The sequence below is a fragment of the Ilyonectria robusta genome, assembly GCF_021365365.1.
Source record: "Ilyonectria robusta strain PMI_751 chromosome Unknown BGZ61scaffold_18, whole genome shotgun sequence".
In the NCBI taxonomy this organism is placed as follows: Eukaryota; Fungi; Ascomycota; class Sordariomycetes; order Hypocreales; family Nectriaceae; genus Ilyonectria; species Ilyonectria robusta.
The window spans coordinates 794,936-822,285 of NW_025764452.1; the positions used below are offsets into that span (position 1 = coordinate 794,936).

Below are 27,350 nucleotides of genomic sequence, written 5' to 3' on the forward strand. Positions count from 1 at the left end.
CACCTTGTGGCCAGTTCAGGATGGTGACAAAGAATGGAACTTTGCCCAACCAGTTACTGCCTATGGACTGTTTTTGACGTTTGTGATGAATCGCTTCTGGGAAGCACCCGACGCGTCAGGGCTAGTGGACGTCACAGACACCATGGCACAAACATGTACGAATTGGCAAACTAGAATACTTCTCAGAGGCAAGTGGCCAAGTTCAGCGCACGGGTTCATATTACGACCGTGGGGCCGTAAAGGCTTTAAGGGAGATGTCGATTTGTTTTGCGAGGTTGATTTATAGTTTTTACTGTTGCAGTTCTTGGCTGCAGTAGAACCAATTCATCCGGTACCCCAGGAATCCAGGCTCGGCAAGCTCTCCAAAACTCTCACAAAGCCCGTTGCAATTATCCGATTCATTATCCAGGACAACGAATGGTACCGAGTCCTCAATCAACAACCATTCCAGGACGTCCTCCGTTTCTTACTGGATCCTACGACCTATGATCACGTCGGTCTGCAGGACCTCATTGACGCTCCAGCATGTACGAAAAAGGTTGACCTCAAAACCGAGCTCGGTATACTGGCTGAGAAAGGACAAGGGTTCATCAAGGTCTCTGGTGATAAAATATTTCTCCCTGCACGCTTGGAGGATACAGAGCGACTTTCGGAAAGCGGCTGTTGAAGATGGATGTTGTCCATAATTCTAAGTAGATTACACATTTCTAGCAACTTGCTACCATTTTCCCCTGTCTCCTAGCCCCGAAAATTGAGGATAACGCACCGATACGGAATCTATTGTCCCGATTTCGAATGATAAGCAACACCTGACAACCCGAATGCATCACGAGCATCGAACTCTTTGACAATGCATCGTGCCTGATGGAATGTGTTTGAAGATGACCCAGTATTACGAAACCTCTACATCATGACCTTAGTTAAAGGGGCTGTTAGAAACCCCGTCTCTGACCGGCCCCGTCCGTCCGAGCCTAAGTAATCATCAACGGCATCGCTTTGAATGCTATTGCCCGGAATCATGTGTAATTCAGGAGTATTTGTAAGAGAAGAGGCGGAGTCGTCGCCCCGAGACACCAAGTTGCCTAAATGATCGAACTAAGGCCACGGAGAGTGTTCGGATCCGAAGAGACTGAAGCTGTTTCCGAAATCGTCAGTGGGATTCGTCGAAAAAGGGTTGGCTGGGGGGAGGTATGGTGTGGGCGGGCCAATATGCATTGGCCATTCATCTAGACCAAAAAACCTCGTGGTAGACCACTCGTATAATGGCTGGGTGCCGCAATGGACTTGATCCCCAGCCAACGGTTGAGAGTGGGATGGATTTGAAGGGACTGCGGGAATGTTGGGAGGTGCATGTCCTGACTGGAGGCCTCTGGATGGGCGAGTGAGGGAGGCTTGATCCCCAAGAAGGCTCATGCCTACGTGTTGGGGCCCACGGGAAGGAACTTGGAATGAAATGGAGACCACCTCAGCGACAAATGTCGCGATATCTTGGGGGCTCGGCTGGGCGCCGAGCTCTTCCAGCAGCCGGGGCATTTCCGCATGCAACGCAGGCTCATTATTGCGACGAAGCACACCTGCAGGTTCGGCCATGCCTTGCTCAACATACGGGGAATGGGGTCGAGGACGGCCGGGAAAGATCATGTCCCACATAGAAAACCACTTATCCTCGTCGGCGCTACCGCGTCGGCTTTTGAGCATGTCCTTAAGCTGGTCTACTTTATCGTCGTAGAGCTGTTCGGGTGGCGGGAGGTTTGGGGAGCTGCAGTCGCGGATATGGGCGTCCTGCGCCGTCTTGGTTTTCTGCTTGTGCCAGCATTTTGGGCAGTAAAATCGAGGGAGGCGATGATACCGCTCCAGGTGCTGCATGATGTCGGCGAATCGCCTCAGTTTATATTTGCCGAGACAGTGGAAGTGATTGTGCTGGTCGGAAGCGTAGTAGAGACAAGCCCAAAAGCGAGTGTTTTCCTCGGCAGCGTCGTTGTTGGACTGGCCGCGTTCGTCGCTGGATCCTTCGTCATCGCTGTCGCCGGGATTGTTGTCTTTGTTGTTCCCAGTGGAAACTCGTCGTCTCTTTCTATTGCCCTTTCTACTCTCCTTCGACACGCCCGCTTTTTTCCGGCGCAATGGATCTCTCTGGCCAGTCTGAGGGGAGGGTGTGCACTGGGCCCTGGAGCAGATGTTGGCCATAGGCGGGATTGCGTGGCTCTTTACTGTTTTCCATGGCAATAGGGCACGAACACAACTAAGGTGGCCTCGTCCATAAAATGGTAGTCCGCGTTGTGCTTTTTGCAGATGCGATATAGCATCTTCGACAGAATGCAGGCCGTGAGGCAGTAGGCAATCTCGGGACTTGTCGGGGCTAGAGAGATAGAAGGGACAGGCTAGGTGAAAGTATCCCGTTTTGGCGGATACAGTAACGAGTTCAGAATCCCTCGTTTCCTTCTCCTCCTCGGCGAGTGCCAAGCGGAGAGGCCGATCCGCTGTCTTGATACGCTTGCGAGGCAGCAGTCTGTCTTCTGGTGGTGCAGCATATCTTGCCGATGCCATCCACGTCAGGAATTTGTCGTGTGTGAACTGCCGCAGATCTGCAGGCAGAAATTGAAATGGATCATACTGATCCAGAGTGTGCTCTTCCGTAGTTCCATCGCTGTCCCGTGAATCGCCATGGCGGTCTAATTCCGAGTCTTGGTCACTATTGTTGGCGGATGGAATTTCGTTCTTTGCAATTTCTGAGGAAGGCGACACGATATTGCCAGGTTTGTCGAGGCCGTAGTTGAAGAGGCGCGGTACGCGCTCCCGACAGGTTTCGGCGTCTGTTTTGCGCTCCGCTGAAGCGCTCGTTTTTGTTCCGGCTGGGCTTGGACCTGGTGAAACATCGTAAAAGCCGTCATCTGACAAACTCTCAATGGAATATTCCAATGCCGGCGTCGGACTTTGTGGGAGCTGGCAGACTTCATACTCCGTCTCGTCGTCGGGGTTGGATTGTTGTTGACATGTTGTGTCAATTGAACTTGTTTCTTGCCCTGCAGCACATATGTTACCTGCCACACCGCTGTTTGACTGACAAGCTCCTCTATAGCTCGTGGTAGTCTGCGGCAGGACATGTCGAGTATGGGGCATCTTGTCCTGATCGGCAATATTACGACGCTGGCAGCTCCAATACTGCTCGCGCCGAAATGCAAGGTAGTTTCGTTTCGGTTAGAATAGGTAGGTAGATACTCGAGCATTCATATTGAGGGACACATTGCCGTGGTAGTGGGGGGTTCTTATTTGTTATATCTGGCTTTTACCATGCGGTGAAGGGCTGCGGCCAACCAGGCGCCACGACACAATTGTGTTGATCTGCAGCTAATTAAGCCCGTGGCATGACTAAATAAGGCATAGACTACGTATGTATGTACAAGGCACATGCACATTGTGCAGCACACTCCAGCCCACCACGCATAACTTCATTCCTTGAATGCGTTTTGACCGTTCATTAGCACTTTGGAGCTGCAGCCTGCGGAACAATATCCGTCTCCTCCCTTCTCAAGAAAATGCCATTCCTCCTGCAACCACGTCATTTGCGACCTATTTGTCGTATCATGGGCGTGAATTCATATTCACCGATGCCGGTGTAGGCTGCTGCTGCGTTCGAAAACTTTTAGTTCGCTCGCCATACCTATTTCTACCTAGTTTGACCCAGGCGGCTCTGCGTCAGCTCCCCTACACAATTGTGACAATAGTCTTACAAGTATTTTCCAGTGAACCGACTTCTACATTATCATCCGTGGAAGCTGTGTCGCTATCTTGGCCATCAGCCCTTTCTTTCCAAGCAGCCTTTAATTGGCTCCATTGGCCACCTCTCCACAACCCTCCGGATTGGATTAGCCTATTATCCTAGTACCTCTTTATCTGGCCGCAATATATTTGAACTGGGTCCAATAATAGGAACCAACTTCCTCACCTGCAAACTCTCTCTCACTGGTCCGCCGATTCGTAGAGCAGTAAAAGTTTGTCACCTAACCATCACCCATTAAGCAGAGAGGGATAATATTCGCAGCGCATTAAATGCATGCTCTGAAAAGACAGTCACCTCGCAATAGGAGAAGGTCGATGCGGCCGCCTCCTCTCACCCTCGCGGAAGTTCCAGGGTAAGCGGTAGATCTGCTGTGCGGAGGCGTGATACTGCGCCAGAATCCATAAATGACTTGCTAGTGGAGCCAGTTGCTTCGGCTAGCTCCGCAGGGATCTCTCTCAGGTTTGAGAGGATCCGTTTAGAAAGGCACCAATGATACTGTCAGCAATGGAGGCGGCCCAAAGAGCAGACTGCCCAGATTTTAATGTATACAAGGTTAGCTATCAGCCCGCTGTCCTGCTCCGTCAATGCCCTTACCCTTGGTAGCTACTCATCATCCTTCCCTACATAACATTCTACATCCTCAAACCCCGGAACAGTGATTGCTTCAAAGTTCTTGGCATCCTTGCCCACTGGAATATCTACAATCTTCAAAACTTCGAAATCATCCAGCACAATCTCGCTCTTCGTGTCTGCCCGTGGCGCATCCGCAGACGCCGTCTCGCCCCCCGCATACGGCTTGTGCGTGACGGTCCCACGATACCGGACCTCGTTCAGCCGATACGCAAAGACGAAATCGGACGACTTGTCGAAATCCTCGGCATCCAGCTTCTTCTCTTCCATCTTCACCTGGGTGCCCGCTGTTACAGACTGATCCGGCGCGCTGGTTTGTCCGCCCGCTTCCACGCTGGTTGAAGTCTGGTCCTTCCGTCGCATGCGTGCTCCCTTGGCCACTCGCACGCCCGTCACCATGTAGGCGCGCGTCTTGAAGAGGAAGCCCTTGAGGGTGGCAGGGACATCGCCATGTCGCATCGCAGCCGTGACATAGGCCAGTGTCGGCGACGTTGTATAGCTCTCGAGCGTCTCGAAGTGCCAGACGTAGTCGTGCGATCGTTGCGTAGCCGCGCTGGTCTTGAAGTACGCCGGTAGGTAGCCGAGCTTGGCCCACGCGCTGAACTGGCTTCTTATCTCGTCGTTGGTCTGCATGTTGAGGTTCTCGCGCGTGACGTGCTCGACCTTCATGCCCTCGTGTAAGTTCAGGGGTCCCGTCGGCTGCAGAACGTACGCGGGATCCTTGGGTTTGGCTAGGATTTGGCCCAGCTGCAACGTGCCGTCCGGCGCAAAGTCGCAGGCTTTTGTGAAGATCCAACGCTTGTATTCTCTAGCCATCTTCTTGGTACGTCTCACGCGTGGTATGGGTGTAAATGATAGTCCTTTGTACGCGCAGGCTTGGGCCTCTAGGCAAGACTTGTTCAAGAGAGAAATAGAAACATCAACAACCATTATTCGCCCGAGACTTCAGCCTTTAAGACTCGATTGTGCTGTACGAGCAAGGTTGACTGAAGGTGGGCTTTCATGCAGCTATTACTCAGCTCCTCCACCGCATGCATCTACATAGCCACCGCCATGATTTTGTGGCATTTCATGATTGGACAACGAAAGCAAGCGTCTCCTGCACGTCGTTCATAACCAATCGGGCTGCGTGGTTCAGGTTGGCAATGTAACATCGCTTGCTTGCTGCATAGTATGCCTGCTTCTTCTCTTCTTCTGTTCATCTCTGCCAGCGCGTAGCAGGTGAGAGGCTGAGCTCAGTCGCGCATCAAGTCCTGAATTCAGCCTCATCCCCAGTGGTGCTTAAACTTGAGAGCTTCCTCAATCCGGACTGCGATGGTATGTTCCGGCTCTGTCAACAACTTCCACGGCCTCAGAAAGTTGTATTTCTCATCCTTGTATTCGTCCGTCAAGCACCTCCTGAGCACACTCCGCATCCCCAACGTCTCCCAGAGTTCAGCCTTGCGTGCATTCCAGCCGTGCTGATTTCTGAGTTCCGGTATGTCTTTCTTGGAGAAATCCAGTATGAGAGCAGCGACTCCGGCCACGATGGGTGTCGCACAGGATGTTCCGCTCATTCGCTTCCACGGCCCACTCCTCGACGTTGGCCATGCAGCGAGGACGTTCTCGCCAATTGCGCTGATATTCGGCCATCCGGGAATCCCACGAGGGCTGAAACTCGATTTCTCGTCTTGGACGGTCGACGAGTTGACACAGATGACCCGGTCATTCACCCTGGCTGGGTACCCAATCGGCTGGTGCTGTAGTGCCCTGTTGTTTGATGCCGCCGCGAACATAAGGACGGGCTTCAATGACTTTTTCTTTGCGTTGTACAATGCGTCTTTGATTGCTAGCTCTTCTTCCTCAAAAGCAAAAGACATAGAGATGATGTCCACATCTAATGTCTCAATAGCGTAATAGATGGCCTGCGAGGTAATTATCAGCATGTATCCTGCATCGAAAGACGAGTACTCAAGAGACTGATGTACTTCTTTTACCAATGCTGGCGTTGTGTCCTCTCGTTTGCTCGACCTAAAGACTCTCAAAGGATAGACTCTCGCATAAGAAGCAGTCTTGAAAACCAGGTCGCAGCAGTGTGTCCCATGTCCATCGAGGTCGGTCATCAGCTGGCCACGATTGACAAAGTCATATCCGGCATCTAGCTGGCCATTTTCCACAAACTCCTTGAACGCTTCGTGCGTCAGATCTACGCCTGTGTCTAGGACAGCAACCTTTACGAGGTCCTCGACCTCGTCTTCGCTCAGCTCATCCATTCGATCTCGGTTGAGGTTCGTGTGCACATCTTTGAGCTTCTCAAACCATTGATCGGTCGATATAGATCTGGACTGGATTAGTAAACTCGGGTTAAAAAGAATCTACGTTAGTAGCTTGGCCTACATTTCTCCCACGGCGAGATCGCACGTCCCGCCATCGAAAACGAGTCCAGGGATGTTGTGTCCCTGGCGCGGATGCTGAAACCTAGGTTGTTGTTCTACCTTCTCCTCTTCCAAAGTCTCCAGACTGGCTGGCAAAATATTCCGCCCCCCATAGTTGCTCGTTGATGGCGGTGGACGAGGAGGAGGAGCGGCAGCCATTGTTATAATCTTGGAGATCCCGGAGTCGTCCAGCTTGCGAGATGCTCGCCAGTTGATCTCATCCCACGACCAGTACGCGCCCAGGACCAGGTCCTCTTCAAGCGGTCGGATAATGTTATTGTAATAAGACTCGATGAATTTCGTGTCATCTTGTATAAGACCAACGGGAGATCGTCGTATATTCTTTTGAAACGAGGTTCTTTCAATGCAAAACCTAATCGATCTCAGGACTCCGGCACCAAGAGGCAGTCGTTTCTCACATTCTTTGAGCAGTCTCTTGGCCACAAGTCCCTGCCTCGTGATCCCGCTTTTTGGGCCCATGTCCTTGTATATCCCGTGAAGGTCATCTCCAAGCTCGATTTCTGCCATGAGGACCCCAAGAGCTTGGATTGCGGGAAAGGGATGTGGAAGTCGTTGTTTTCGTAAGGATTGCGGGTCAATGTCATGGCCAAAACGGGTGGAGATGAATATCTTGTCAAACTGGGGCTGGGGTGTACCGTTTTCTATTCTGCAAAACACTGAGACGTTCTGCAGAGATAGGCAAGGCGTCACCCAAGGCCCGTCCAGTAAAAGCAGTAGGGATCTAGCGAGGATCATATCCATCACTCGTTTTGCGGCATAGGTGGGCTCCAGGGAATGAAAGAGATCTTCAAGTGACAGCAGCTTGAATTCGGCCTCGCTTTGAAGATCAGTCTGGATCTTGAGCTGTACATCAAGGGCCTCGGATGGGTAGGCCCAGAGTTGCCCCGTGTTATCGGAGCCTAGGTATAAGCAGTAATCCTGCCAGTCGTCGTAGATCAACAGACACGCGGCTTCTTCGTCATCTAGTTCGAAATCACGACTGAAAAATTTGGGTTAGTGGATGAAATTCAAGAGTTATCATCAGGCGGATGTCATGTTACGTACTCAGATGTATGGGAGAGGTGAACCTTGCACTCTTGGCTAATTTCTGAGCCCTTGAGGATAAGGAAGAATGAGTTTTCCTGGTTACCATGCGTGATCCACTGCGGCTCCAGCTGTAGTTCAGCTTCCATGCATTCCCCAAGAGCACCATCATGGTCATGATCATCTGATTGGCAAGGCCAGCATCGATGTAATGTTTGATGCAGGTTCTCAGCTCCCGTACGAATGCTGACGGATCCTTGGAAAGCTGTCATATCGATCTGTGGCTTTGGATGTTTCCTAGATTTTGCGTTGCCATCCATTTCAGCGGCATCTGGGTCGTCTGGTACCAGATCTTCGACGAGGTTGTTCCATGTTCGCAGTAATGACAACAGTTCTGGTAACACCTTGGCCGCATCCTCTCGGATGGCGACTTCTGCTCTAAAGCCCATCGGTGGTTTTCCGAGGACATATGCGAACTTCCACAATTTCGATGTCGGAAGGGAATCTGTGCTGGTTTCATGTTGGATGTCGTCAGTCAGGCTGCCAGTATACCTCTCTTCGAGCATCTGCTCTAGAGCCTGTGCTATGCGATCATGGCAGCGCGCGAGTCCGGTAGAGAGAGACAGCAAAGGCAGAAACGTATCCTTTTCCAGCCATATCTGGGCCAAATATCTCTTCAATCTCCTTAGCTCGGCTGGAGTGACGCTGTGGCATAGAGATTCCACTCGGCTTGAAGACGGGGAGATCAGGAGCTGCGCGAATGCGTGTGCCACAGTGCTGACGGCTTCAACTTGATGGCCTGTTGGTTGAGAAGTCATTCTGAGGATGGAAAATTTGATGGATGTCTTTTAATCTTTCTTTTGCGTCCCTTTTTCCACTTCCAACCCATGAACGACATGGAGGACGTTGCCCGTAAGCAGTGAGAAAGGAGGCTGCGAAGAAGTTCAGCTGAGCACTTTCGCGAACCAGGCGGGGACACAACATGACTAATCGCAAATGTGCCAAATGATAGGATACGGCTGGATGTCCTGGTACATCACCATTAACATCCAACAAACGCTGTCGGGCATTTGCTACGATAACCGCGGAGACTAGATTTTATGTGGGTGCCGTTTTGGCGCTTACTCTGCTGAAATTAATCATTTACAGTTGATGTAAACAGACGGGAGATATAGTTGGAAAGTTCCGCGCGAAAAAGGTTACATCTACACTAAGCTTCCCACGGATTGGCGTGATGGTACCGAACCCATAAGGCTCATCCGGCACAATATCACACCTTGTATGATCTTATCCAAGACAAGGTTGTGAATTCAAGACCCTCAAAAACGAGTTTAATACTGAGACGACGGTAAGTATCTGCCATCTACGTGTAGCAGTTCCAAGCTGCTTATTGCTTGTTGGTGTTGTAGTTTATGTACTGGTACGGGACCTTTGATTGCTTGGTCATCATCCACCCCCTCACCTCCATCAGATTCAGCCGCTCAGGCTGCAGGTAATTCGTGAGGTATATTCAATCGGAATCCTGGACGGGCTTCTCTCTGTAGTTAGCCATATCTTCTTAGATGTGAGTACTTCAGCGGTTCAGATCAGCTGACACAGCCGTGTTCGACACTAATTATGGCAGTGGCCGTGATGTCTATCTCAGCCTTATCAAAGCAGTGTTCTGAACTCTTCCACCGATGTCTTGCTTCGTCTGCATCTAATCACGAAGAACTGGCAGTGACGGAGAACCAAATTTTCAGATTCAATCTGTGGGTGCAGAACAATGCTGCCATCTCTGAGAAGCGTGATTCAATGGACTGGCGTCTGAGGAAGGCCTCGGTGCCGCACTCTGTAATGCGGGACTTGCTCGAGGACCTGGCAGAGTCTATAAAGAGTATGTCATCGACCCCGCGCCAACTATGTACTCGTCTCATGGCCTGCAGGAAGTTTTCTTTCTGTCGAGAGCTCTCGCCAGCCTGGTCTCGGTGACGACACGCTAGACAGTATTGACGGCATCCTAGACGAGCTCTTTCGATTCTCACGAGCGATCCGTCGATCAGGTGCGATGCGGAGATTCGTCAAGGTTGCCAACTATTTCGAGTACGACGAGGAAACGGGAGAAAACCTTACCATCAAGTTCCAGGACACGATATTGCCTTACTTGAACGCCACGCTGAAGCAAACAAGCGAGGGACTGAGACAGCGATTGCACGAAACTATCTGCTTGAGACATCAGAATTTCTCATTTCTCAAGTCAAGGTCAGGCAGGAAGGTCGTGACCAGACTTGTGAAGGAACCCGAACTGGAGTCGACACCTTCGGGCCCTCAAGCGTCATCCAGACTTGGAAGCACCTACAGTGTTCGGACGCGACAGACTTCCCAGAAAGTATCACAGTCAGGCCAAGTGCGCAGGAATAGGCCAAGAACAGCTCCTTCATTCCGGAGCGCCACCACTGTGAACACGAACCAGCTGCCACTAGTAGAGCCGATTCCAGAACGAGAAGCTGTCGAGTACACAGGAGTGGACCTACCGCGCCGTCCAAAAGTGACGCCTGGTATGACTGAGCTTGAATGCCCATATTGCTTTCTAGTATATCCAGCGAAGGAGTTTACAAAGGAGAATTGGCCGTAAGTGCCTATGTTTTCGCCCGAGCGTTGCGAATTGACTAACCAACCTTAGCCGACATATTGTTCGGGATTTGATGCCCTTTATCTGTGTTTTAGAGCCATGTCCAACACCAAATGCAATGTTCGACTCACACGGGGCGTGGATCTCGCACATGGAAAAAGAGCATGCGCGAGAAGGTTGGACTTGCATGGACAGTAACCACAGCCCAACTCAGTACTTTGAACACGAGCAACTTTTCAGACGCCACATGATCGAAAAGCATGACAACGACTTTACGATCGATGAACTTGATGACATAGTGGATGAACTTTTTGGGCCTCTTCCAGCCTTCCAGCTGCTCGAGACTTGCCCATTCTGCGAGCACTACGATCCCGAGGACGAGTCTGCAGATATCGACCAGCATATTGCTCTTCACCTCCTGTTCCTTTCCCAAGTGTCACTCCCAGGAGACTTCTTGGAAACAAAGGACGCTGAATTTGAGTCAGAGTCCGAGAAATCAAGCAGCAGCAATCGTTTGGAGGGGAGCCGACGGTCTCCTGAAATCTTATCACTCAGTACCGTTTCTAGCTTCCGAACCGTTAAAACAGGAAGCACTGGAGCTTCGGTCTCTAATACTAAATTACTGGAGAACGTCGAGGATGCCATTCGGCGCCTGATATTGCCAGAGCTTGAGCAGTTGAAGAAAGAGCAGAGGAAACGGGGACCTGTTGGCGAACCAAGCGGTAATGACTTTTCGCTGGATACTCCAACAGCCACTTCCCCTGCCCCCGTGTCCCCAGACACTGCCGATCTGGAACCAGCCGACGACACAATAGAGCCCCCTCTGATCACTCACCAACCCGGTGAGCCCGACATCTGGGATGAGTTGCAAGTCCGTCGGGCGGAAAAGCTGAGGAGAGTTGAGCATAGTTACGACCCTGAGATGGACGTGGTGCTCTTCAATTTTAGGCTTCGCTATATACATTATCTTGAAGGTTATAACGATTTAAAAGTAGGTGGGGAGGAGGTGATCGAAAGCAGTATGCGACTAGCGAGAGCACTCGACACTCGCGGCCGATACTCTGACGCCGAGGCAATTCTGAAGAAGTTGATGTCTAATATTGAAGCTGAAGAAAATGCTCATTGCGCCGAGTTTGCTCAAGATGCAGTACGAGACATGCTGGAGAGCTGTCCTTCGGATAGATATCGAGAACCCAAGAAGATGCTTGCAGGCTTTGTACCGCCGCTCCTGGGATCGGGATCTTTCGCTTCCACTTCTCGGCATCCTGCAAGACCTACAGGTCCAGCCGGCTCGACTTCAGGCAGTGAGTTAGGACACCAGGTTGAGGCCAAGGGCAAAGGCAAGGCTGCTCCTGAATATGTTGGCGGTGACGTTGGCGCGCCGGTTCTAGAAATTGAACTCGGTGAAGAAGAGGACGAGGGTCGCTGGAAGTCTCTGCCCCCGCATCACCTGACCTACACCATCAACAAAACTCACCACGGCGTTCGCCTCCGCTGTCGTACCCAAGACGTCGTTCATGGGTACCTTGCAGACGGCCAAGACTTGGCATCGCTACTTGTATACGAGTTTGATTTCCTGTCACACCGGGAGCCAGGCAGGATCAAAGACGTCAACATTCAGTTTGTCTATCATGGCCACAACAGAGGCCCGGAGGTCCTAAATATTGCGCCTGGAGGCCGGAGGATGCTGGCAATAACCAGACAGACTGGTTCAATTGAAATGGATCATTATACAATCGCCGCGGGGACAGTCATGGCGTCAATTGACCTCGTGGACAGGGATTATGGTGAATTCAATGCGGCCTCGTGGGAACTGCGTGAGGACCCGGAAAGCAAATTGGGCGTGCCAAGGAATTTTCAGTTTGCTGTTCTTCTCAGACGAGCGGACATGGACGAGTTCACAGGCACCTTGAGGGTTAATGCTACGGCTGTCCCGGGCAGCACCTTCAGACGAGCCTTGGAACGTCTCTCGGGGTCATCAAAAAACACGAGCATTGGTGACATTCTCTACAACCCCTCAATGGCAGCCACCAACAACCTGCGTGTGTACGATACTGAAAACTTGAGCGCGGTTGATATTGAGGAGCTCATGAGTACGCGCAATCAAGCATGGTGGAAATAATGTAGATTTTGTTTGGTCGGGTTATTCCCTTCATATCGCAAACGCTTCCATAGAGCGCTCATACCCATGGAGGTGGTCTGATGTAAAAAGAGGTCTAGATTCTTCGGGACCACATTCGGCAAGGCCACATCGGCAAGGCCATACATAGCGCCCGACTATTCATTTGGTCATTCCTATTAGCAGCTTCTCATTTATCGCCATTGCCGGTGCTAGTGCCATTTTTGTCATGCTGTCACTTTTCAGCCCCGGCACCAAGCGTCCACTGACTGTGCCAGGCGCGCGGGCTGTCGCGGGTATTACGGCACGGGTGGACATGGCAGCGGTGAATGAAGCCGCGATATACCCATCGCGCATGGAGAGGCAGTAAACGTGTAAATATCCTCACGGCTCTCAGGGAATAACACCAACCCAAATATCAATAGAGAAGCCTTATGCCATTTAATGTCAATGAAGAAACCGTGAAGAAGACGTTGAGAAGTGGAGGGAGGGGTGCATCCACGTCCCGGGACTATCCCAGTTGGTCTTAGCCAGCCTGGACAAGGTGGCGAGAATTCATCGACTTCTGAGCCGGCAGACTTCAACTCTCAATCCACCAAGTAAACAATCTAGCCCTGGTCTATCTAGGATCAAGGGAGCATGACCACTACCGGTACCACTACCCCAGACCGCACGCATCTCGGCATGTGGAGAATCTTGATCTCGACAACTCCGGGGAATCTGGGGAAATGAGGAGTCAACCATCACATCCCTCCACATCCCGCAGCGAGCAAGCATCTCCAGGTGGTCCCAGATCGATCTCGGGTTGTGGTCCACCAGATCCAAGCGAGACGCACGTTCCGCCAACCACCGCCCATGCCATGTCTTCCCCAGATCCCCAGCTTTTATAACAACCCGCGCCGTTCGCTTTCTTCGCTGCCTTTCTTCAGTCGCCTTCATTGCCATCCAGCAACTGGCCTGTGTCCATCATCATGTCCTCCGAGCCATCCAAGTCCGAAGGCCCGCCCGCCGCCGAGGCCACGGGCGTCAACACGCTCGGCCACGTCCGACTTCGCCACGAGGTGACCAACGAAATCATCCTCATCCCCACGCCGTCCGAAGATCCCAAGGACCCTCTCAACTGGCGAGTCCCCTCCCGAGTTGTCAATATCCATGGCACGCAATCTAACGCGTTCGCTACAGGCCCAGAGCTTTCAAGCTCTACACTGCCGTCGCAGTATGCTTCGCCATGATCCTGTGCAACTTCCTGGCCGCCGGTCCAACTCTCGCCATCCTACAAACAGCCCAAGACTTCTTCCCTAACTGGCAAGAGACGGGAATGGCTGGCCCCATTGCCAAGACGGCCTACTTCTTCAACTGCACCGCCCTGTTCCAAGGTCTCGGCAATCTCGTCTGGATGCCGCTCACCAACAAGTACGGTCGTCGCCCGGTCTACGTCGTGTCCTTTACCATGTACCTCATCACTGCCATTTGGTGCTGCGTGGCCAAGGAGTACGCCAACTTTCTCGTTGCTCGAATCGTCATGGGTTTTGCCGCTGGAGCTGCAGAGTGCCTCGCGCCCATTACCATTGCCGATGTCTTTTTCCTCCACGAGCGAGGTACAATCACAGCGTGAGTTTCAAATCAAGCTCGTCGTCCGAGGCCTCACTAATCGCGCTCAGCATGTACAACGCCTCTCTGAATCTCGGAGTCGCCCTCGGTGCCATTGTCGACGGCTTCATCGTCCGATATAAGCCGTGGCGGTACATCTACTACGTCGCCATTGCCCTCATCGGCGCCGTGACGTTGATTGTCTACTTCACCTTCCCCGAAACCGCCTACAACCGCAGTCCTGACGCCCATGGCATCACCACCACGCTGCACGCCGAGTCCGGGGCTTACCACCGCAAGACGGCCGATGAGGAGAGCAACGCCGAACATGTCGAGGTTACGCCCCGTCGCGAGGCAAAGGTCAGTGATTTCCTGGTGCAGGGCCTGAAGCTCAACCACGGAACATTCACCGAGGAGTCGCTCCTGAACATGACTATCCGTCCTGTTCTCCTGCTTGCCTTGCCTCCTGTGTTCTGGGCCACCATGGTCATGTCGGTAACCATCGGCTTCATCACGGCCATTACATCCAACGTGTCTCCCGCATTCTCCACCGCGTACGGCTTCGAGGCGTGGCAGTCTGGCCTCTGCTTCTTCGCTGGAGTGATCGGTGCTCTTCTGGGTATCTTTTTCGGCGGAAACCTGTCGGATTGGGTCGCTGACTACTTTACCCGTCGCAATGGTGGTATTCGTGAGCCGGAAATGCGTCTCCCCGCCATCATGATCAGTCTCATCACCGGTCCCTTGTCACTAGTTCTCTATGGAGTTGGCATTGAAAAGGGCATGCATTGGATAGTGCCTACTCTCGGCATCGGTCTAAGTACGGAACCTTTCTTCAGATGCTCACCGTCATATAACTAACATGGATTTAGTCAACTTCACCATCACGCAGGCCACAAACGTGTCACTGGTCTACACCATCGACAGTTACCGACCCATTGCAGGCGAGATTGTCGTGACTCAGCTGGCCTTCAAGTCAGCCTTTGGTTTCTTGCTTGGATTCTACACAAACCCCTGGGTCGACAAGAGTGGATATGCCGTTGCATACGGTGAGATGGCTGCCATCTGTGGAGGTGTCCTCATCTTCTGGATCCCGCTATTCCTCTGGGGCAAGAAGATCCGCCAACAGACCATCAGCTGGAGAATCATGAAGCACGCGCGCTGGGATGTTGACAGAGAAGTCGGAGAGTAAAGGACAGCATGATTTAACACCCGAGCAGGGAAGCTTTGTTGTATTGGTGTTTACTTTGTAAACGTCGCTTGTGCAACCTAATCTATCTCTATGGCTAGTAGCCCGCATGTAAATGATCTATTAATTTGGTACGGCTTTCCGTGAATTCATGTATCCTTCCGTTGCACCCTGGCACACATGATGATCTGCTATCAGTTCCCTCGCCTCAATGTCCAACCAGCCCGGCCTCGAGTCTCCAATGCCGAAGCTCAGCCAAACCTCATCGTCGAGGTACCCATGGCTGCGGTCGCGGGCATACTTGATGTCTTTTCGGTGGACGTAGACCATGCTCCCGGTCCAGATGTACTTGTTGCCCTCGCCGTAATAGGCCAAACTTTTGCTCACACTCATCATTCTATAGGGCGCGACGGCCTCGTACACGGCGATATGGCGGTCGTACCACGTAAACGGGTTGCCGGGGCGATCGTAGCGTCGCTGTACCATTCCAACCATGACTGTGTTGTTTGCGTTCGGCTTGCACTCGCCGCGATTGCACAGCGTGATGCTCAGCATGGGCGTCGATTGATGAACGTGGTTGTTAGAGAGCATGACATCATGCATGCACGTCTTTTCCCTGCTGTGCCAAGTATCTTCAATCTTGACGTCATGAGGAAAAGGGGCCTCGACAGCGGACTCTTGTTCGGCGCCCACATCTTCGACGGGCTCTTCGTCCGAGATCCAGCGGAATAGTTGACCTGGCTCCACCATGAAAAGCAGCTCATCGGCGTCTTTGGCGAGTGGCGACTGCGTCATGGCCCAGTTCTTTTCGCGCTGGTAGCGGGAGTGGGACTCCTCGCCCTCGGGAGGTTGGCGACGCAATCCCACAGGCTCCTTGAACTGAACGGGCGGCATCTGCTTGGCCTCACTGCCCAGCGCATGCTCCAGCTCGGGCACGGCGGCGCGAGCGTCGATGAGGAACATGCCCTGGCACAGATTCGGGTCGTCGACCTGGTACGTGAAGATGAGCAGCGGCGCGCCGGCCCGCGTCCAGAATAGCTTCATGTCCTCGGGGCCGATGTACTTGTCCATGTCGGGCTGGTGCTTGCAGTGGTGCTCCGGGCCGTTGAACTCTTGGACGAGAAGTCTGGACCACGTATCGGCCGTGAGCTCTGGCATGCCGTGGCGGTTGTAGGTGAGGTCGGCGAAGAAGGCGACCTGGCGGGCGAGGCGGTACTTCTTGTCGTTGATCTTCTTGTCGACGTGGAACGCGCGCGCAATGACGAGGAATTCGTGTCGACTCCCCTCGGGCAGCTGCAGCAGCGTCGGGTTCATGATCTCGTAGCCCGTCTTCTTGGCGTCGATAGCGTTGAAGAAGCCCATCTTGTTGCGCATGCTGGCGAGGATGCGGAACTCGTGGGTTTTGCTCCGCATGACGCCGTGGACGTTGGACCTCTCGGACTCGATAAACGCCGGCCGCCACATGATGGGATTGAAGCTGTCGTGCGTGTCGACTTTGAAGGCGGCGAAGACCATCAGGACGCACGTCGCCATCACCACCGCCATGACGACGCGCTGTGGGCGAAGGAGGCGCATCATATCGACGGGAGTAGCTCACATTGAGGCTTTTGGCGATAACGTGAACAACGAGACCCCAATTGAGGAGTTGCAGAGATTTCCATTCCAGTAACTCGCTTTCTGCAGCTCCTTTTTAAGATTTCACCACAATCAAGCCTTTGTCCAGCAACTTCATGCTTGTGCCGACCCATCCATCTCGCGGCACTTGTTAGCCGAATCGCACTGCATACGACTCCACTCCCAGGGATGATGAGGATTGACATAGGCTGTGATGGGGCTGTGCAGAACAGATAGCACATCCCATTCAGCGAATGATATTGATCAAGGAATCCATAGCGCATTCTTAACTTTCCGTCCGACCCGTAGTCGTGCGGGTCGTGCGGCACCTTGATAATGACGCCATGGTTACTGGCCGCCTCCACACACCGTGTTAATCCAGAAACGGTGTCCTAATTAAGCCGAATCTGTACTAATCTGCCGTTATTCCGGCTGTCAGATTTGATTTCTAGGCAGTATTTGGTTCTCTAGCCATTGGGGCTTCAGAAATTAGCGATGTGGCTGGGAGCAATTGCTACCGCAGATCTTCAATCTACTGGCATTGGTAAGTGCCATCTAGTCTCACGGCCCAGGCCAACGGACTGGCTTGGCAGATTTTGCGGTCTGATACGACAGAAGGAGATAAGAGACGCCCCTTTCTCTTCCTGGTCAATCCTGTCGATCAATCCCTGCGACTCAACTCGGCAGTGAGCTCCTAGACCCCTACTCTACGCAATACCCGTGAGTCGTTACGCAGATTCTGACTGATCCCACCGACTAAACGCCTACTATCTATTCGGGGGCATCGAGCCCTTCTATCTCCAAGTGCATCACAGCGGGGTGAACCAGAGACCCTGATGTCTCAGAGCCGGCCCTGTCTCGGCGAACCACCTCCTCGTCAAAGCCAATCTTATTACAGTTTTAGTTCTATACTTTGTCAACCTTAAAACTCATGTCGTCATAAAAATCCATACGCCTCTCCTTATCTATAGAAAATACTAAATTAAATGAGCCTCGCGTACAAGGTCGAGGGCAGTTCAATATTCAGGCTTCCAACCGATGAATTCCATTCCGCCTTGTGCATCAACTCGGATGGATATATGAGCTGTGAAACAAATTTTCCTTGTCCCAAGATGGTCTGAAAAGGAGCTTATGCTCACTTAACCCCCACGCCGCTAAATAGCAACATAGCATTTTGCACTCCCAGCCCATCGCCGGCCGGGACTGCAAAGCCCAACGCAAGCCAATTGTCATGCCAAGCCAGGAGATTCAACGGCCAAATTGGACACCTGTCTGCAATGACTCCTCGAATATGCGCCCGCAAAAGCGAGTTATCCCTGTCGGTGTGTTGCATGCCCCCCTCTCGGGATTAATTAACACGAGTGTAGGGTAGCTAAAAGGGCATGTAAACTGCAAAAGTGGAACGCTCCACTAGAGAGCTCACGTATTCCGATTTTTTCTAATTCAACAGGGAATGCCGTGCAGCTCGGGAGAGGTTGCTTGATTCTTTGCTCTGACTTCAAATGCCATTTTGTTTCTTAGACTACAGTGATGTTTACGTACATTCAACTCTGTCTTAGGCAAGTCAGCATTTAATCATTCAGCTACAGCAGCCTGGAATGACACGGAGCGCATCTCCCGGCCAGCCAAGCTAAATTACTCATGGCGCCTCATTTTGTCAAGAAGCTTCGCTCGAACATTTCGGAGTAATTCATGACAAGCACCATTTGGTATTCCACCAGCCGTGATTTGAAGAAAATTTGCAAAATGACGCCGTACCGGAAGTTATTTTGAATGCAGTGGCTGCTTTAGGAGCGAGGTTGACCCCGCAAATATCCCACCCTAAGTCAATTTCTGACACATTCTAGGGACACCAGGCATCAAGGTGATGCATATGCAGACAAAGCTCGCACACAACTTAAATTGAGTATAGTGTCTTGAGAAAAAATCCAAGGATGCATTCATCTAGGGACACTATGTTTTATCGAGGGCAGGTCCGATTCTAAAGCAGTCTACTATACAGTAGCTATTCGGCTTGCTCTTTTAGTAGATCTGCCACGGAGACCAGCCGCAAACGAAATTGAGCGGCAAGTCAATTTGAGAGGCCATTCATGTTTTATGTCCCTGCTCCCGAGAACTAAACTGACACGGGTACAGTCAAGTCCTGCTCTACCAATCCTCGCTATAAACGACCAGATCATCTATTGCTGCCGAAGAGTATGCGAAGAGATGCAAAGAACACAGGGCTCCAATTAATTACACCAATTAAACGCGTTGACCAACTCTGTTGATCAACCATCCACGCCGTACATCAACCACACCAAGACGACCGATGCGAGGGTGCCTAAGGTAAGCGCCTGGGAGCACCCACTGACCAATCACCTGCAATGTGCTTCCGAAGGGCTTCTGCATGATGCAGAGGCTCAGAAGACCAGAGAAGAGCTGACGAAGGGGTGGGATCACGTTAATCCGTCCCGTGCAGTGCGTCACTTGACCGCCTGATCTGAGACTGGACGGAGATGTTGAGTCAGACTCTAACTTATCAACTACCTCTCCTCAGCTCCGAGTGCTATTTCACGACACGAGTGCCTACACTGGGTACTTCATGTCGGCCCTTTTCGGTTCAGTGGCAAACAGTCATGGCTGCACAGGCAAGTGCGATGACAGGGATACTCAGCTTGCCCGACGAGATTTTATCCGCTATATTCGCCTTGCGAGACAAATGGGATTGGGGCTCATTCCCACGTTACCCTCAAGCGTACAGCCTCCGGTTGACTTGCCGGCGATTTTACCGTCTCTCCAATCACCTTATAGTCCGACGTAAGACGACTGTCGATATTAGCCGGCCAGAAACTCTCGCCCGCCTACGTATCATAGCAGAGAATCCGATCCTTGCCGCAGGACTGATTAAGGTCAATGTCCGCCTTCACTTTTATCACCCGTGGGTAGCGGCTAGTTTTGACAACTTCACGTCGTCAGTCATTTCAGAATGGCAGCAGAGACGGCAAAACTGGGGAGTCGGTTTCACCACATTTGACCCAATTTCTTTCCAGGAAATCCTAAGCCGTCTCCTGGACCAGTTGGACACTGCAGATGAAAGAGAAGACGAGGTTTATGAGACGGAAGAGGGAGCACCCTCCGCCAACAGCGCCCCAAGTCCGAGAAAGATCATGTGCCGGGCGTACGACGTGTATAAGAAGGGCTTCGAGGCTCAAAATTTGCTGCTTAGCAATGGAAAGTTCGAACAGGAACTCGCCAAGACGATTTCAAAGCTACCAAACGTCCGTGGCTTAGCCTTGCATGATGTCGATCCTAAAATCAATTGTGAGCCGGGAAGGGACATCATAGCGATACCCAGAGACGATATAAGAGCGCAAGAGGAGGCCCTTGTTATGGTCTTGTCACGTCCTATGGTGTGGGAGGATGCTCGTTGGATCATGCCCCAAGGCGATATCTGGCCTGGAGTGCCCATCAATCTTCTGGTCACCATTCCATTGGCGATTGCAAACGTCGGCGGTGTCATTCTTGAATACATTGGTATTCTGGTATCGGCTGCGCCCGACTACACGCTTTTGGATCTGGACACGAATCGGTTGGATCAGCTGTCAGCCGCCGTGAGAGCCATGCAGCTATCTTACTTCAGATTTCGGCCTCGCTGCTATCAAGCCTGCGGTCCCTGGGAGGTCGATGATCAAGGAACAACTGTCTTCGCGAACAGGACACTCGGCGAATTAAATTGTATCAACCAGTATCTCGGTGCCTTCCTCGCGGCGAAGTGTATTCGTCATGTCGAAATACATCTACAGGATTTCTGGGTTAGCGCTGGTACGTCTATTCGGGTAGCGCCTACCTCTCTGGGAGCTGCCTTCTCATGGCCTCTGGGTTCTGAACTTGCCTATATCTCACTTAAAGCGGTGTGCCTGGTTGATGAGGAGCTCGAGGGGTTAGCAAGGTCCTTGCTGCCAGACTCTGTGATAGAACTGCAAGACATTCAACTGCTTGCGGGCTCGTGGATAGATGCTATTGACACGCTCAGGCAGGAGCTGCGAAGTCCACGTCATGTTCGTATTAGGTTTCGTCTTGACGGCGATGAGGGTTACACGTATTTCGAGCGTCAACTTCGGTTAGCATTTGAGCGCGGCGGATTGTTCGGAGATTCCCTAGTAGAGCGGTTTGTTAAGGGTGAGGATATTGATTTTGCAGACCCCTTGCACTTCTAACGGTCATGTCTTGGCCAGGTCGTGGATGATTTCGAAATGCAAACATTCACATCCTATAGTCTCGCGGTGTTGTCTGGATGAGAAAGTTTACAGGTACTGATATAAGAAGGCCAATTCGCATAGCTAGCCTCCCTCCACCTACAGTCACTACTACCTTATCTGAGCTATATGTCTAGACCTAGTGAGGTGTGCTGATGTCTATTCTTTTCACGAAGTTATGGCGGTGCCAGAAGCTCCTGTATCGTTTTCCAAAGACATATACAACCAAAGTTGTTGCCACGAGAAAGAAACTGATTCCACCAAATGTGTAGAACGGAATTGCAGGTCCAGCACTCTCCACCCAGTTGTTTACAAAATAGCTGTAACCGTAGAATAAGAAGTTCTTGAACATAATATTCGCAATGAAAATCTCATTGCTCATACCAGGGAAAGCGTCGATCGCATATGCAGAACAAGGACCACCAATGAATGCGATGCCAACAAGGCATAAACCCCACATAAAGTCAATTGCGTAAAGGTTTCCTTGAGATTTCGTCAGGTATCCGAATCCGAATAACCCTACACCACAGAGCAAGCCGATTACGCTAAGTGGAAGTCGAAATTCGGGCTCGTAGATGCCGTTGTTTCGCTTCGCCAGGCGTAGTATCAGAGGATCCATCAAGATGCCAACGAGGATGGAACCCAAAGCTCCACCGATGAATGGACCCAGGGATAGATTGCCAATGCCGGCGGGAGAAAGGAGATAAGGCGGAGGCCCGAAGAGTTGAGCTGTGACATATGCGATAGCAACATAAAAGGAAGAAACTGCTCCTGTAATTATGATGGTCCACAAAGCGCCTAGATTTGCGCAAACGAGGAAGGGCGCAAGGAAGAGCCGTATGAGGCTTTCATCGCTGTGTGTCCCTGTGAATATCGCAAGCCTCTGCCAGAAGGTCTTCTTCCTTGGAACTTGGCTGGTTACTTCTGTATCCTCAATTTGGATAGCTTCCGCTGCTCGTTCCTTTTCATGGTCGGGTGGGCCGGCGAATTCGTTATTGGTGACTCCAGGATCCCTGTGGTAGCAAGTTTCCGGTACAAAAAGAAAGACTAAAATTATCAAAAGACCTAGACAACCATTCAAGATGTGAAAAAGATAATGCCAGTCGTAAGCGGCTACTATCTGGCCTGCAATAACAGAGCTGAGGTTGGACACGGCTGTCAATGTGAAGGACATGACCGTGATCCAAAGGCCGCGCTCGTGAACGAAAAACAGATCCGCGACTATAGTAAACGGCAAGGATTCCCAACATGCTAAAGAAAGTCCCTGAACAATGCGGCCGGCAAGCAACGTGTTGTATGTCTGACTGCAAGAGCCAATAATTGTGCCGACAAGACATGCCAATGCGGAGAATAAAAAGACAGCTCGCTTGCCATATTTTGTTGATAAGGCAGACACAATAGGCCCTGTGGCTCCGGCAACAAGAATTTGATAGCCAGTGAGCAACGCCAAGTCTGCGAAAGAACGTTGGAGCTCAATGGTAAGAACATAGTAGCTCGCATTTAGTAGCGGGCCCGTACAACAGGCACACAGGCAGGCACCATAGACAATGATTGCGACAATCAAAACCTTTTGGTAATATGGCCAGTTCAGAGGGTCGTTCGGATCATCTGTAGGTTGCGGCGTGAGGATGATTTCAGTATGCTTCCCGGATCCTCGTTTGAGATTGGTTGTGCCGTTGGGGGCCAGCAGAGATTCATCCGCTAGAATGACGGTGCCTGGAACTGGCCCGGCCGAGGATGGTTCGAGGACTCCCAGACCCATGTTTAGAGTAGGGTGGAAGGTGCAATATGAGAACAAATGAGTCGAGTAGTGTAAATCGAGCTGATGGCGCTTAGAGGAGGGGATTATTTGATGAATCCATATCTTGACTCTGTATATGAAGCATTTTCGTTGAGAGAGCCATCTGGGAGCAATTAATATATTGGCGCCCCAGTCATGTTCATGTTAGGCTAGCTTCACCCACATATTCGCGGGGATCTCAAGTCTCGGCAGATGTTTAGCTTCGCATCCCCCACATATTCCGGCTTCTTAGGGTTAAGAGTACTCAAGCTTAAGAGTATAAGAAAAATACATGTGGGGCTGGAAAGAGCAACTAAATGGTGTAATCCAAGGTGGGGACCTTTCGTAACTCATTTCTGGTCGTCAACTCTCCCACAATTTACTGGCTAAATACCATCCATCTGATGTTTGAGTGGGGGTGATATGTGGAGGGCTATTCCGGCCAAAGTCAGCTGGCTCTATGATCTGGTACGTTGAAGAATATAGTATACGGCCAGCCTAGATGGTATAACGATCATGATCGTATCGACTCGTGCTTAGATTTCCTTTCCATATTCCCAATCCCGCTGCGCTCCCATAGCTGCCACATATCCTTGTAGATCATGTTTACACGGCTCCCACCAGAGCTCATGGCTCAAGTGGCGCAGCACCAGACGCTTGTGAAGGTGGCCTTTGCTCTGGCTACGCTTGCCCTGCTTCTGTTGAGCCTCTATTGCTTGCTCGTTCCCAATATGCTCAAGGTACTATGGATACATCGAGACTCTATCCATTCGAGAACGGGCACATGCTGACGTTTGTGTTTTAGGATTCGCGCCGACGTCACCTTCCACCAGGCCCATCTGGATTACCATTCGTTGGTAATTTGTTTGACCTTGCAGACTCGGATGAAGTGCAGCACAAGGTCCGTAAATGGCATCAGGAATTCGGAGACCTCTTTTACACCAAGATCGGCGGGAGTGATTACGTCTGGCTGTCGTCTCCCAAAGTCGTGAAAGACCTCATGGATAAGAAGTCAAACATCTATTCCTCACGACCCCCTCTACCTCTGGCCCAAGATGTGGCCAGCGCAGGCCGCCGTCAGCTATTCATGCCTTACGGAGCACAGTGGCGTCAGCTCCGCAAGCATAGCCATACGCTACTCAACATCTCTTCCTCAATCAAGTACCAACCCGTCCAAGACCTTGAATCCAAACAAGTTTTGCGAGATCTTTTAGATCAGCCAGAAATGTTTTACACCATCAATCGGCGGTATTCTTCTTCTGTTATTATGCTTGTAACTTACGGATATCGGATACCCTCATTTGACGACCCCCTGATGAAGAAGATTTACACTGTGCTGGATAACATGACCGAGATGACTGCACCCGGAGCGCATGCAGTCGATAGCTTTCCCTCACTTGCTGTATTGCCTCAATTTCTACTAGGAAATTGGTATGATCACGGAAAGAAGGCCTTTGATCATGATAGCAAGGTATACATGGACATGTGGGAGCGCTTGAAACGGGATGTGGATGCTGGAATTGCCAGAGACAGCTTTTGCAAGGATTTCTATTTGAAAGATCCATCAAAGAGTGGCATTGACGATCTCTTGGCTGCTTATACATGTGGTGGCCTCGTGGAAGCAGGCTCAGAGACTACTGCGACGACACTCAATAACTGGATCTTGGCTATGACTCTCTTCCCGGAAACATCCAAGAAAGCGCAGGACGAAATTGACCGCGTCATCGGTGACGACAGGCTTCCGCAATGGTCTGACGAGATAAGCTTGCCCTATGTTCGCGCAATGGTCAAGGAGGTGTTGCGTTGGCGTCCCGTCAATAAATTCGGCATGCTTCATGCGACATCCGAGGACGATTGGTACCAGGGACATTTCATACCAAAGGGATCCGTCGCCGTTTTAAACTGGTGGTAAGCATTTGCAATTATCTCATCTTTCTGCTGCACCGGTAAGATAGATTGGACTAAGTTGACGCATGATGACAGGGCTATCCACCGTGACCCAAAACTGTGGAAGAACCCGGACGAGTTCGATCCCGAACGATACCTAGACAAACCACTTCCAGCTGCGGATTACATCAACTCACCCGATCCTTATAACCGCGACCATTTCACGTATGGGGCGGGACGAAGAGTCTGCCCTGGAGTTCATGTGGCCGAACGGTCTCTTTATATCAACATGGTTCGAGTTCTATGGGGTTTCAACATTTCTAAAGCTGATGGCCCCGACGGCGTTCCGATAGAGCCACCTACAAATATGGTTCCGGGGTTTCTTACAGTTCCCGTTCCATTCACTTGTAGCATCAAGCCACGGTCTACCAAGCACAAGCGTATAATGCGCAATGAGTTTGATATTGCGGAGAAGGAGTGGTTGGGGTTTGATTGACCTACTGTCCCACCATGGAAATATAACGAGTCATGGAGATTTGAGGATTAAGAAAGCACGCAACGCTATGAAAAGACCCATTTTAGAATCCAGCTATTGCCTTCAGTTTATCAAAGTTTCCTGTGAATATGCCTACATGACGGACAAAACAAACGTGACTAAAAGAACCAAATCATGTCGTTATTTGACCCCAGCCAAATGGTACTCAAGATTAACAGCCTTGCTGCCTGATGCGCGGTGAGTCTCTCCTTCAAGTACTAAGAAGCCTCCGTCACCTTGGACTAAGCCGGAATGCAATCTCGGTCTGAGTACATTGGAAGGAAGCTCAAATTTGACTAAATGCTTGATGCTGACCACTCTATCAGACAATAGTCACAACGAAAACAAATGCACAAAGCGATCTTGCACATGTGAGATGTATTTATGTGAGATGGATGCCCAAGGCACAGTTGCCCTATACATACCGACCTCCTCAAATTGCTGGTATACCGCGAATTGGAGATTCTCATAGAAACACCCTAATTTTCTGGCCCCCCTAAGTATCTGTACACTATCGAGCCATCGCGGTCCTGAAGTTTAAAAAGCATCAGTCGAATACTTGGAGACACGAGAACTGGAGTAATGCGAGGGCGACATAACTCACAATGAATCTTTCATCCACGGCTACCTTCTCGTAGACCTTCATGGCCGCCTCCCCAATGGTAGGTTCAATGTCAACACTTCTGGCAGCGTCAACACCAAGTCCAACGTCTTTCACAAGCATTTGCGATTTGAATCCCAACTTATAGTTGTTGCTGCTTGGGGCATGGGCCACGACACCGGGCACGGGACAGACGTGATCGGCCATGAAGTTTTGCCCTGAAGAATTTTGGATAATTTGATGAAGCAAGTGCTTGTCCAAGCCTAGCCGCATGCCAGTGGCCATGGCTTCGCAGTTAGCGAGCAAGATGGTGCACGACAAGTAGTTGTTGCATATCTTAGCTGCGAGACCGTTTCCTAGGGCGCCACAAAAGAAGGTCTTTTCAGCAGCTCCCATATAACCCGAAATTGTTTGAATGCGCTCTTTCAGCGGATACGTTTCGGCATCGTGAACGTCGGGCTGAGTTGTGCCCAGAAGGAAGGATAGACTTCGTTGTTCCGCAGCCGGAACGCCCCCGGATACGGGACTGTCGATATATGTGCCCATGCCTGCATTTTTCAGAGCAGCCCCTATCTCTTTCGCTGTGGCGACATCGATTGTACTACATTCAAGGTAGAGCCTACTTGCGTCAAGATTTCCATTCTTTGCACCCCGCGCGGCGATGATCCCCGTGGACTCGTCTAGATAGACGTCCTTGACATTTTTGCCAGTGGGCACAATGGATACAATTGCGAGGGCATTCTCAGCAACTGACTTCGCCGAATCAACAATCTCAATAGGGCCGAACTGAGAAAACTCCGCTTTGAATCGTTCGCATGACGGCTGATGGACATCGTACACATACATGGTAGATTTCGCGTCCATGTATTTTCTGACATTCATGGCCATCGCGTAGCCCATGGCGCCAAGGCCTGTTCCTGGTTAGAGTCTACTATTACAGACATTGCAGTGCCGATTGGATGCAGCGGAAGTACCAGTAACTATGTGGGGGATGTGGATGGATTTGAAGAAATGTGGAGGTTGAGATGTGGAGGCTGAGATGTGGATGTGGAGAATGTGGAGGGATCCCTCCACATGGTGTGTGGAGGATACTCACCGACGAAACCAATATTGTGCTCCATAATAGCTCAGTGAATATAGCAACTGTGATTTGAGGAAGAAATGGGGAGTGCTTGATTGATTTGGCAAGTAGCAGAGGCGCTCGACTGCTTATATGTCTCACACAATTGTGGCGCCACACAACTTAGAAACCCAGAGTGACCCGAAGATCGACCACAAAGAACGTGGGTGTAAGGTCCCTTGAAGCTTGCCAAATTAGCC

At 51.1% G+C, this 27,350-nt stretch overlaps 11 protein-coding genes across 11 annotated transcripts; 4 read left to right on the top strand and 7 right to left on the bottom strand.

Moving 5' to 3' along the window:
* Positions 1-1,095: 1,095 nt before the first annotated feature.
* On the bottom strand, positions 1,096-3,120 carry BGZ61DRAFT_535808 (uncharacterized protein; the record flags this gene model as incomplete). The annotated part of the gene is made up of 1 exon (XM_046254310.1): positions 1,096-3,120. The coding sequence occupies one exon, from the start codon at positions 3,118-3,120 to the stop codon at positions 1,096-1,098; it is 2,025 nt and encodes a 674-aa protein (XP_046100860.1).
* Positions 3,121-4,384: 1,264 nt separating this feature from the next.
* BGZ61DRAFT_535809 (uncharacterized protein) lies at positions 4,385-5,227 on the bottom strand (the record flags this gene model as incomplete). Its single annotated transcript, XM_046254311.1, has 1 exon — positions 4,385-5,227. The coding sequence occupies one exon, from the start codon at positions 5,225-5,227 to the stop codon at positions 4,385-4,387; it is 843 nt and encodes a 280-aa protein (XP_046100861.1).
* Positions 5,228-5,508: 281 nt separating this feature from the next.
* On the bottom strand, positions 5,509-6,733 carry BGZ61DRAFT_70530 (peptidase S8/S53 domain-containing protein). The gene has a single exon (XM_046257007.1). It carries the CDS (start codon positions 6,661-6,663, stop codon positions 5,677-5,679), a length of 987 nt encoding a protein of 328 aa, XP_046100862.1. The 5' UTR covers positions 6,664-6,733; the 3' UTR covers positions 5,509-5,676.
* A 32-nt stretch (positions 6,734-6,765) lies between these two features.
* Positions 6,766-8,775, bottom strand: BGZ61DRAFT_457149 (uncharacterized protein). The gene is made up of 2 exons (XM_046246615.1): positions 7,891-8,775; positions 6,766-7,825 (listed from the first exon to the last, which is right to left on the bottom strand). Exons 1-2 carry the CDS (start codon positions 8,685-8,687, stop codon positions 6,784-6,786), a joined length of 1,839 nt encoding a protein of 612 aa, XP_046100863.1. The 5' UTR covers positions 8,688-8,775; the 3' UTR covers positions 6,766-6,783.
* Positions 8,776-9,390: 615 nt separating this feature from the next.
* BGZ61DRAFT_590926 (uncharacterized protein) lies at positions 9,391-12,846 on the top strand. Its single transcript, XM_046256658.1, has 4 exons — positions 9,391-9,433; positions 9,494-9,745; positions 9,795-10,479; positions 10,532-12,846. Exons 2-4 carry the CDS (start codon positions 9,502-9,504, stop codon positions 12,600-12,602), a joined length of 3,000 nt encoding a protein of 999 aa, XP_046100864.1. The 5' UTR covers positions 9,391-9,433; positions 9,494-9,501; the 3' UTR covers positions 12,603-12,846.
* Positions 12,847-13,570: 724 nt separating this feature from the next.
* Positions 13,571-15,438, top strand: BGZ61DRAFT_552040 (major facilitator superfamily domain-containing protein; the record flags this gene model as incomplete). Its single annotated transcript, XM_046255520.1, has 4 exons — positions 13,571-13,722; positions 13,782-14,210; positions 14,261-15,006; positions 15,059-15,438. The coding sequence occupies 4 exons, from the start codon at positions 13,571-13,573 to the stop codon at positions 15,376-15,378; spliced, it is 1,647 nt and encodes a 548-aa protein (XP_046100865.1). The 3' UTR covers positions 15,379-15,438.
* On the bottom strand, positions 15,391-17,046 carry BGZ61DRAFT_457152 (uncharacterized protein). Its single transcript, XM_046246616.1, has one exon. It carries the CDS (start codon positions 16,951-16,953, stop codon positions 15,499-15,501), a length of 1,455 nt encoding a protein of 484 aa, XP_046100866.1. The 5' UTR covers positions 16,954-17,046; the 3' UTR covers positions 15,391-15,498.
* A 2,347-nt stretch (positions 17,047-19,393) lies between these two features.
* On the top strand, positions 19,394-21,555 carry BGZ61DRAFT_457153 (uncharacterized protein). The gene has a single exon (XM_046246617.1). It carries the CDS (start codon positions 19,488-19,490, stop codon positions 21,186-21,188), a length of 1,701 nt encoding a protein of 566 aa, XP_046100867.1. The 5' UTR covers positions 19,394-19,487; the 3' UTR covers positions 21,189-21,555.
* BGZ61DRAFT_359318 (major facilitator superfamily domain-containing protein) lies at positions 21,367-22,989 on the bottom strand (the record flags this gene model as incomplete). The annotated part of the gene is made up of 1 exon (XM_046241065.1): positions 21,367-22,989. One exon carries the CDS (start codon positions 22,987-22,989, stop codon positions 21,367-21,369), a length of 1,623 nt encoding a protein of 540 aa, XP_046100868.1.
* A 647-nt stretch (positions 22,990-23,636) lies between these two features.
* Positions 23,637-25,390, top strand: BGZ61DRAFT_496610 (cytochrome P450; the record flags this gene model as incomplete). Its single annotated transcript, XM_046251038.1, has 3 exons — positions 23,637-23,747; positions 23,813-24,915; positions 24,991-25,390. 3 exons carry the CDS (start codon positions 23,637-23,639, stop codon positions 25,388-25,390), a joined length of 1,614 nt encoding a protein of 537 aa, XP_046100869.1.
* A 518-nt stretch (positions 25,391-25,908) lies between these two features.
* Positions 25,909-26,930, bottom strand: BGZ61DRAFT_359276 (3-hydroxyisobutyrate dehydrogenase-like protein; the record flags this gene model as incomplete). The annotated part of the gene is made up of 2 exons (XM_046241061.1): positions 25,909-25,959; positions 26,034-26,930. The coding sequence occupies 2 exons, from the start codon at positions 26,928-26,930 to the stop codon at positions 25,909-25,911; spliced, it is 948 nt and encodes a 315-aa protein (XP_046100870.1).
* Between the last annotated feature and the right edge of the window lie 420 nt (positions 26,931-27,350).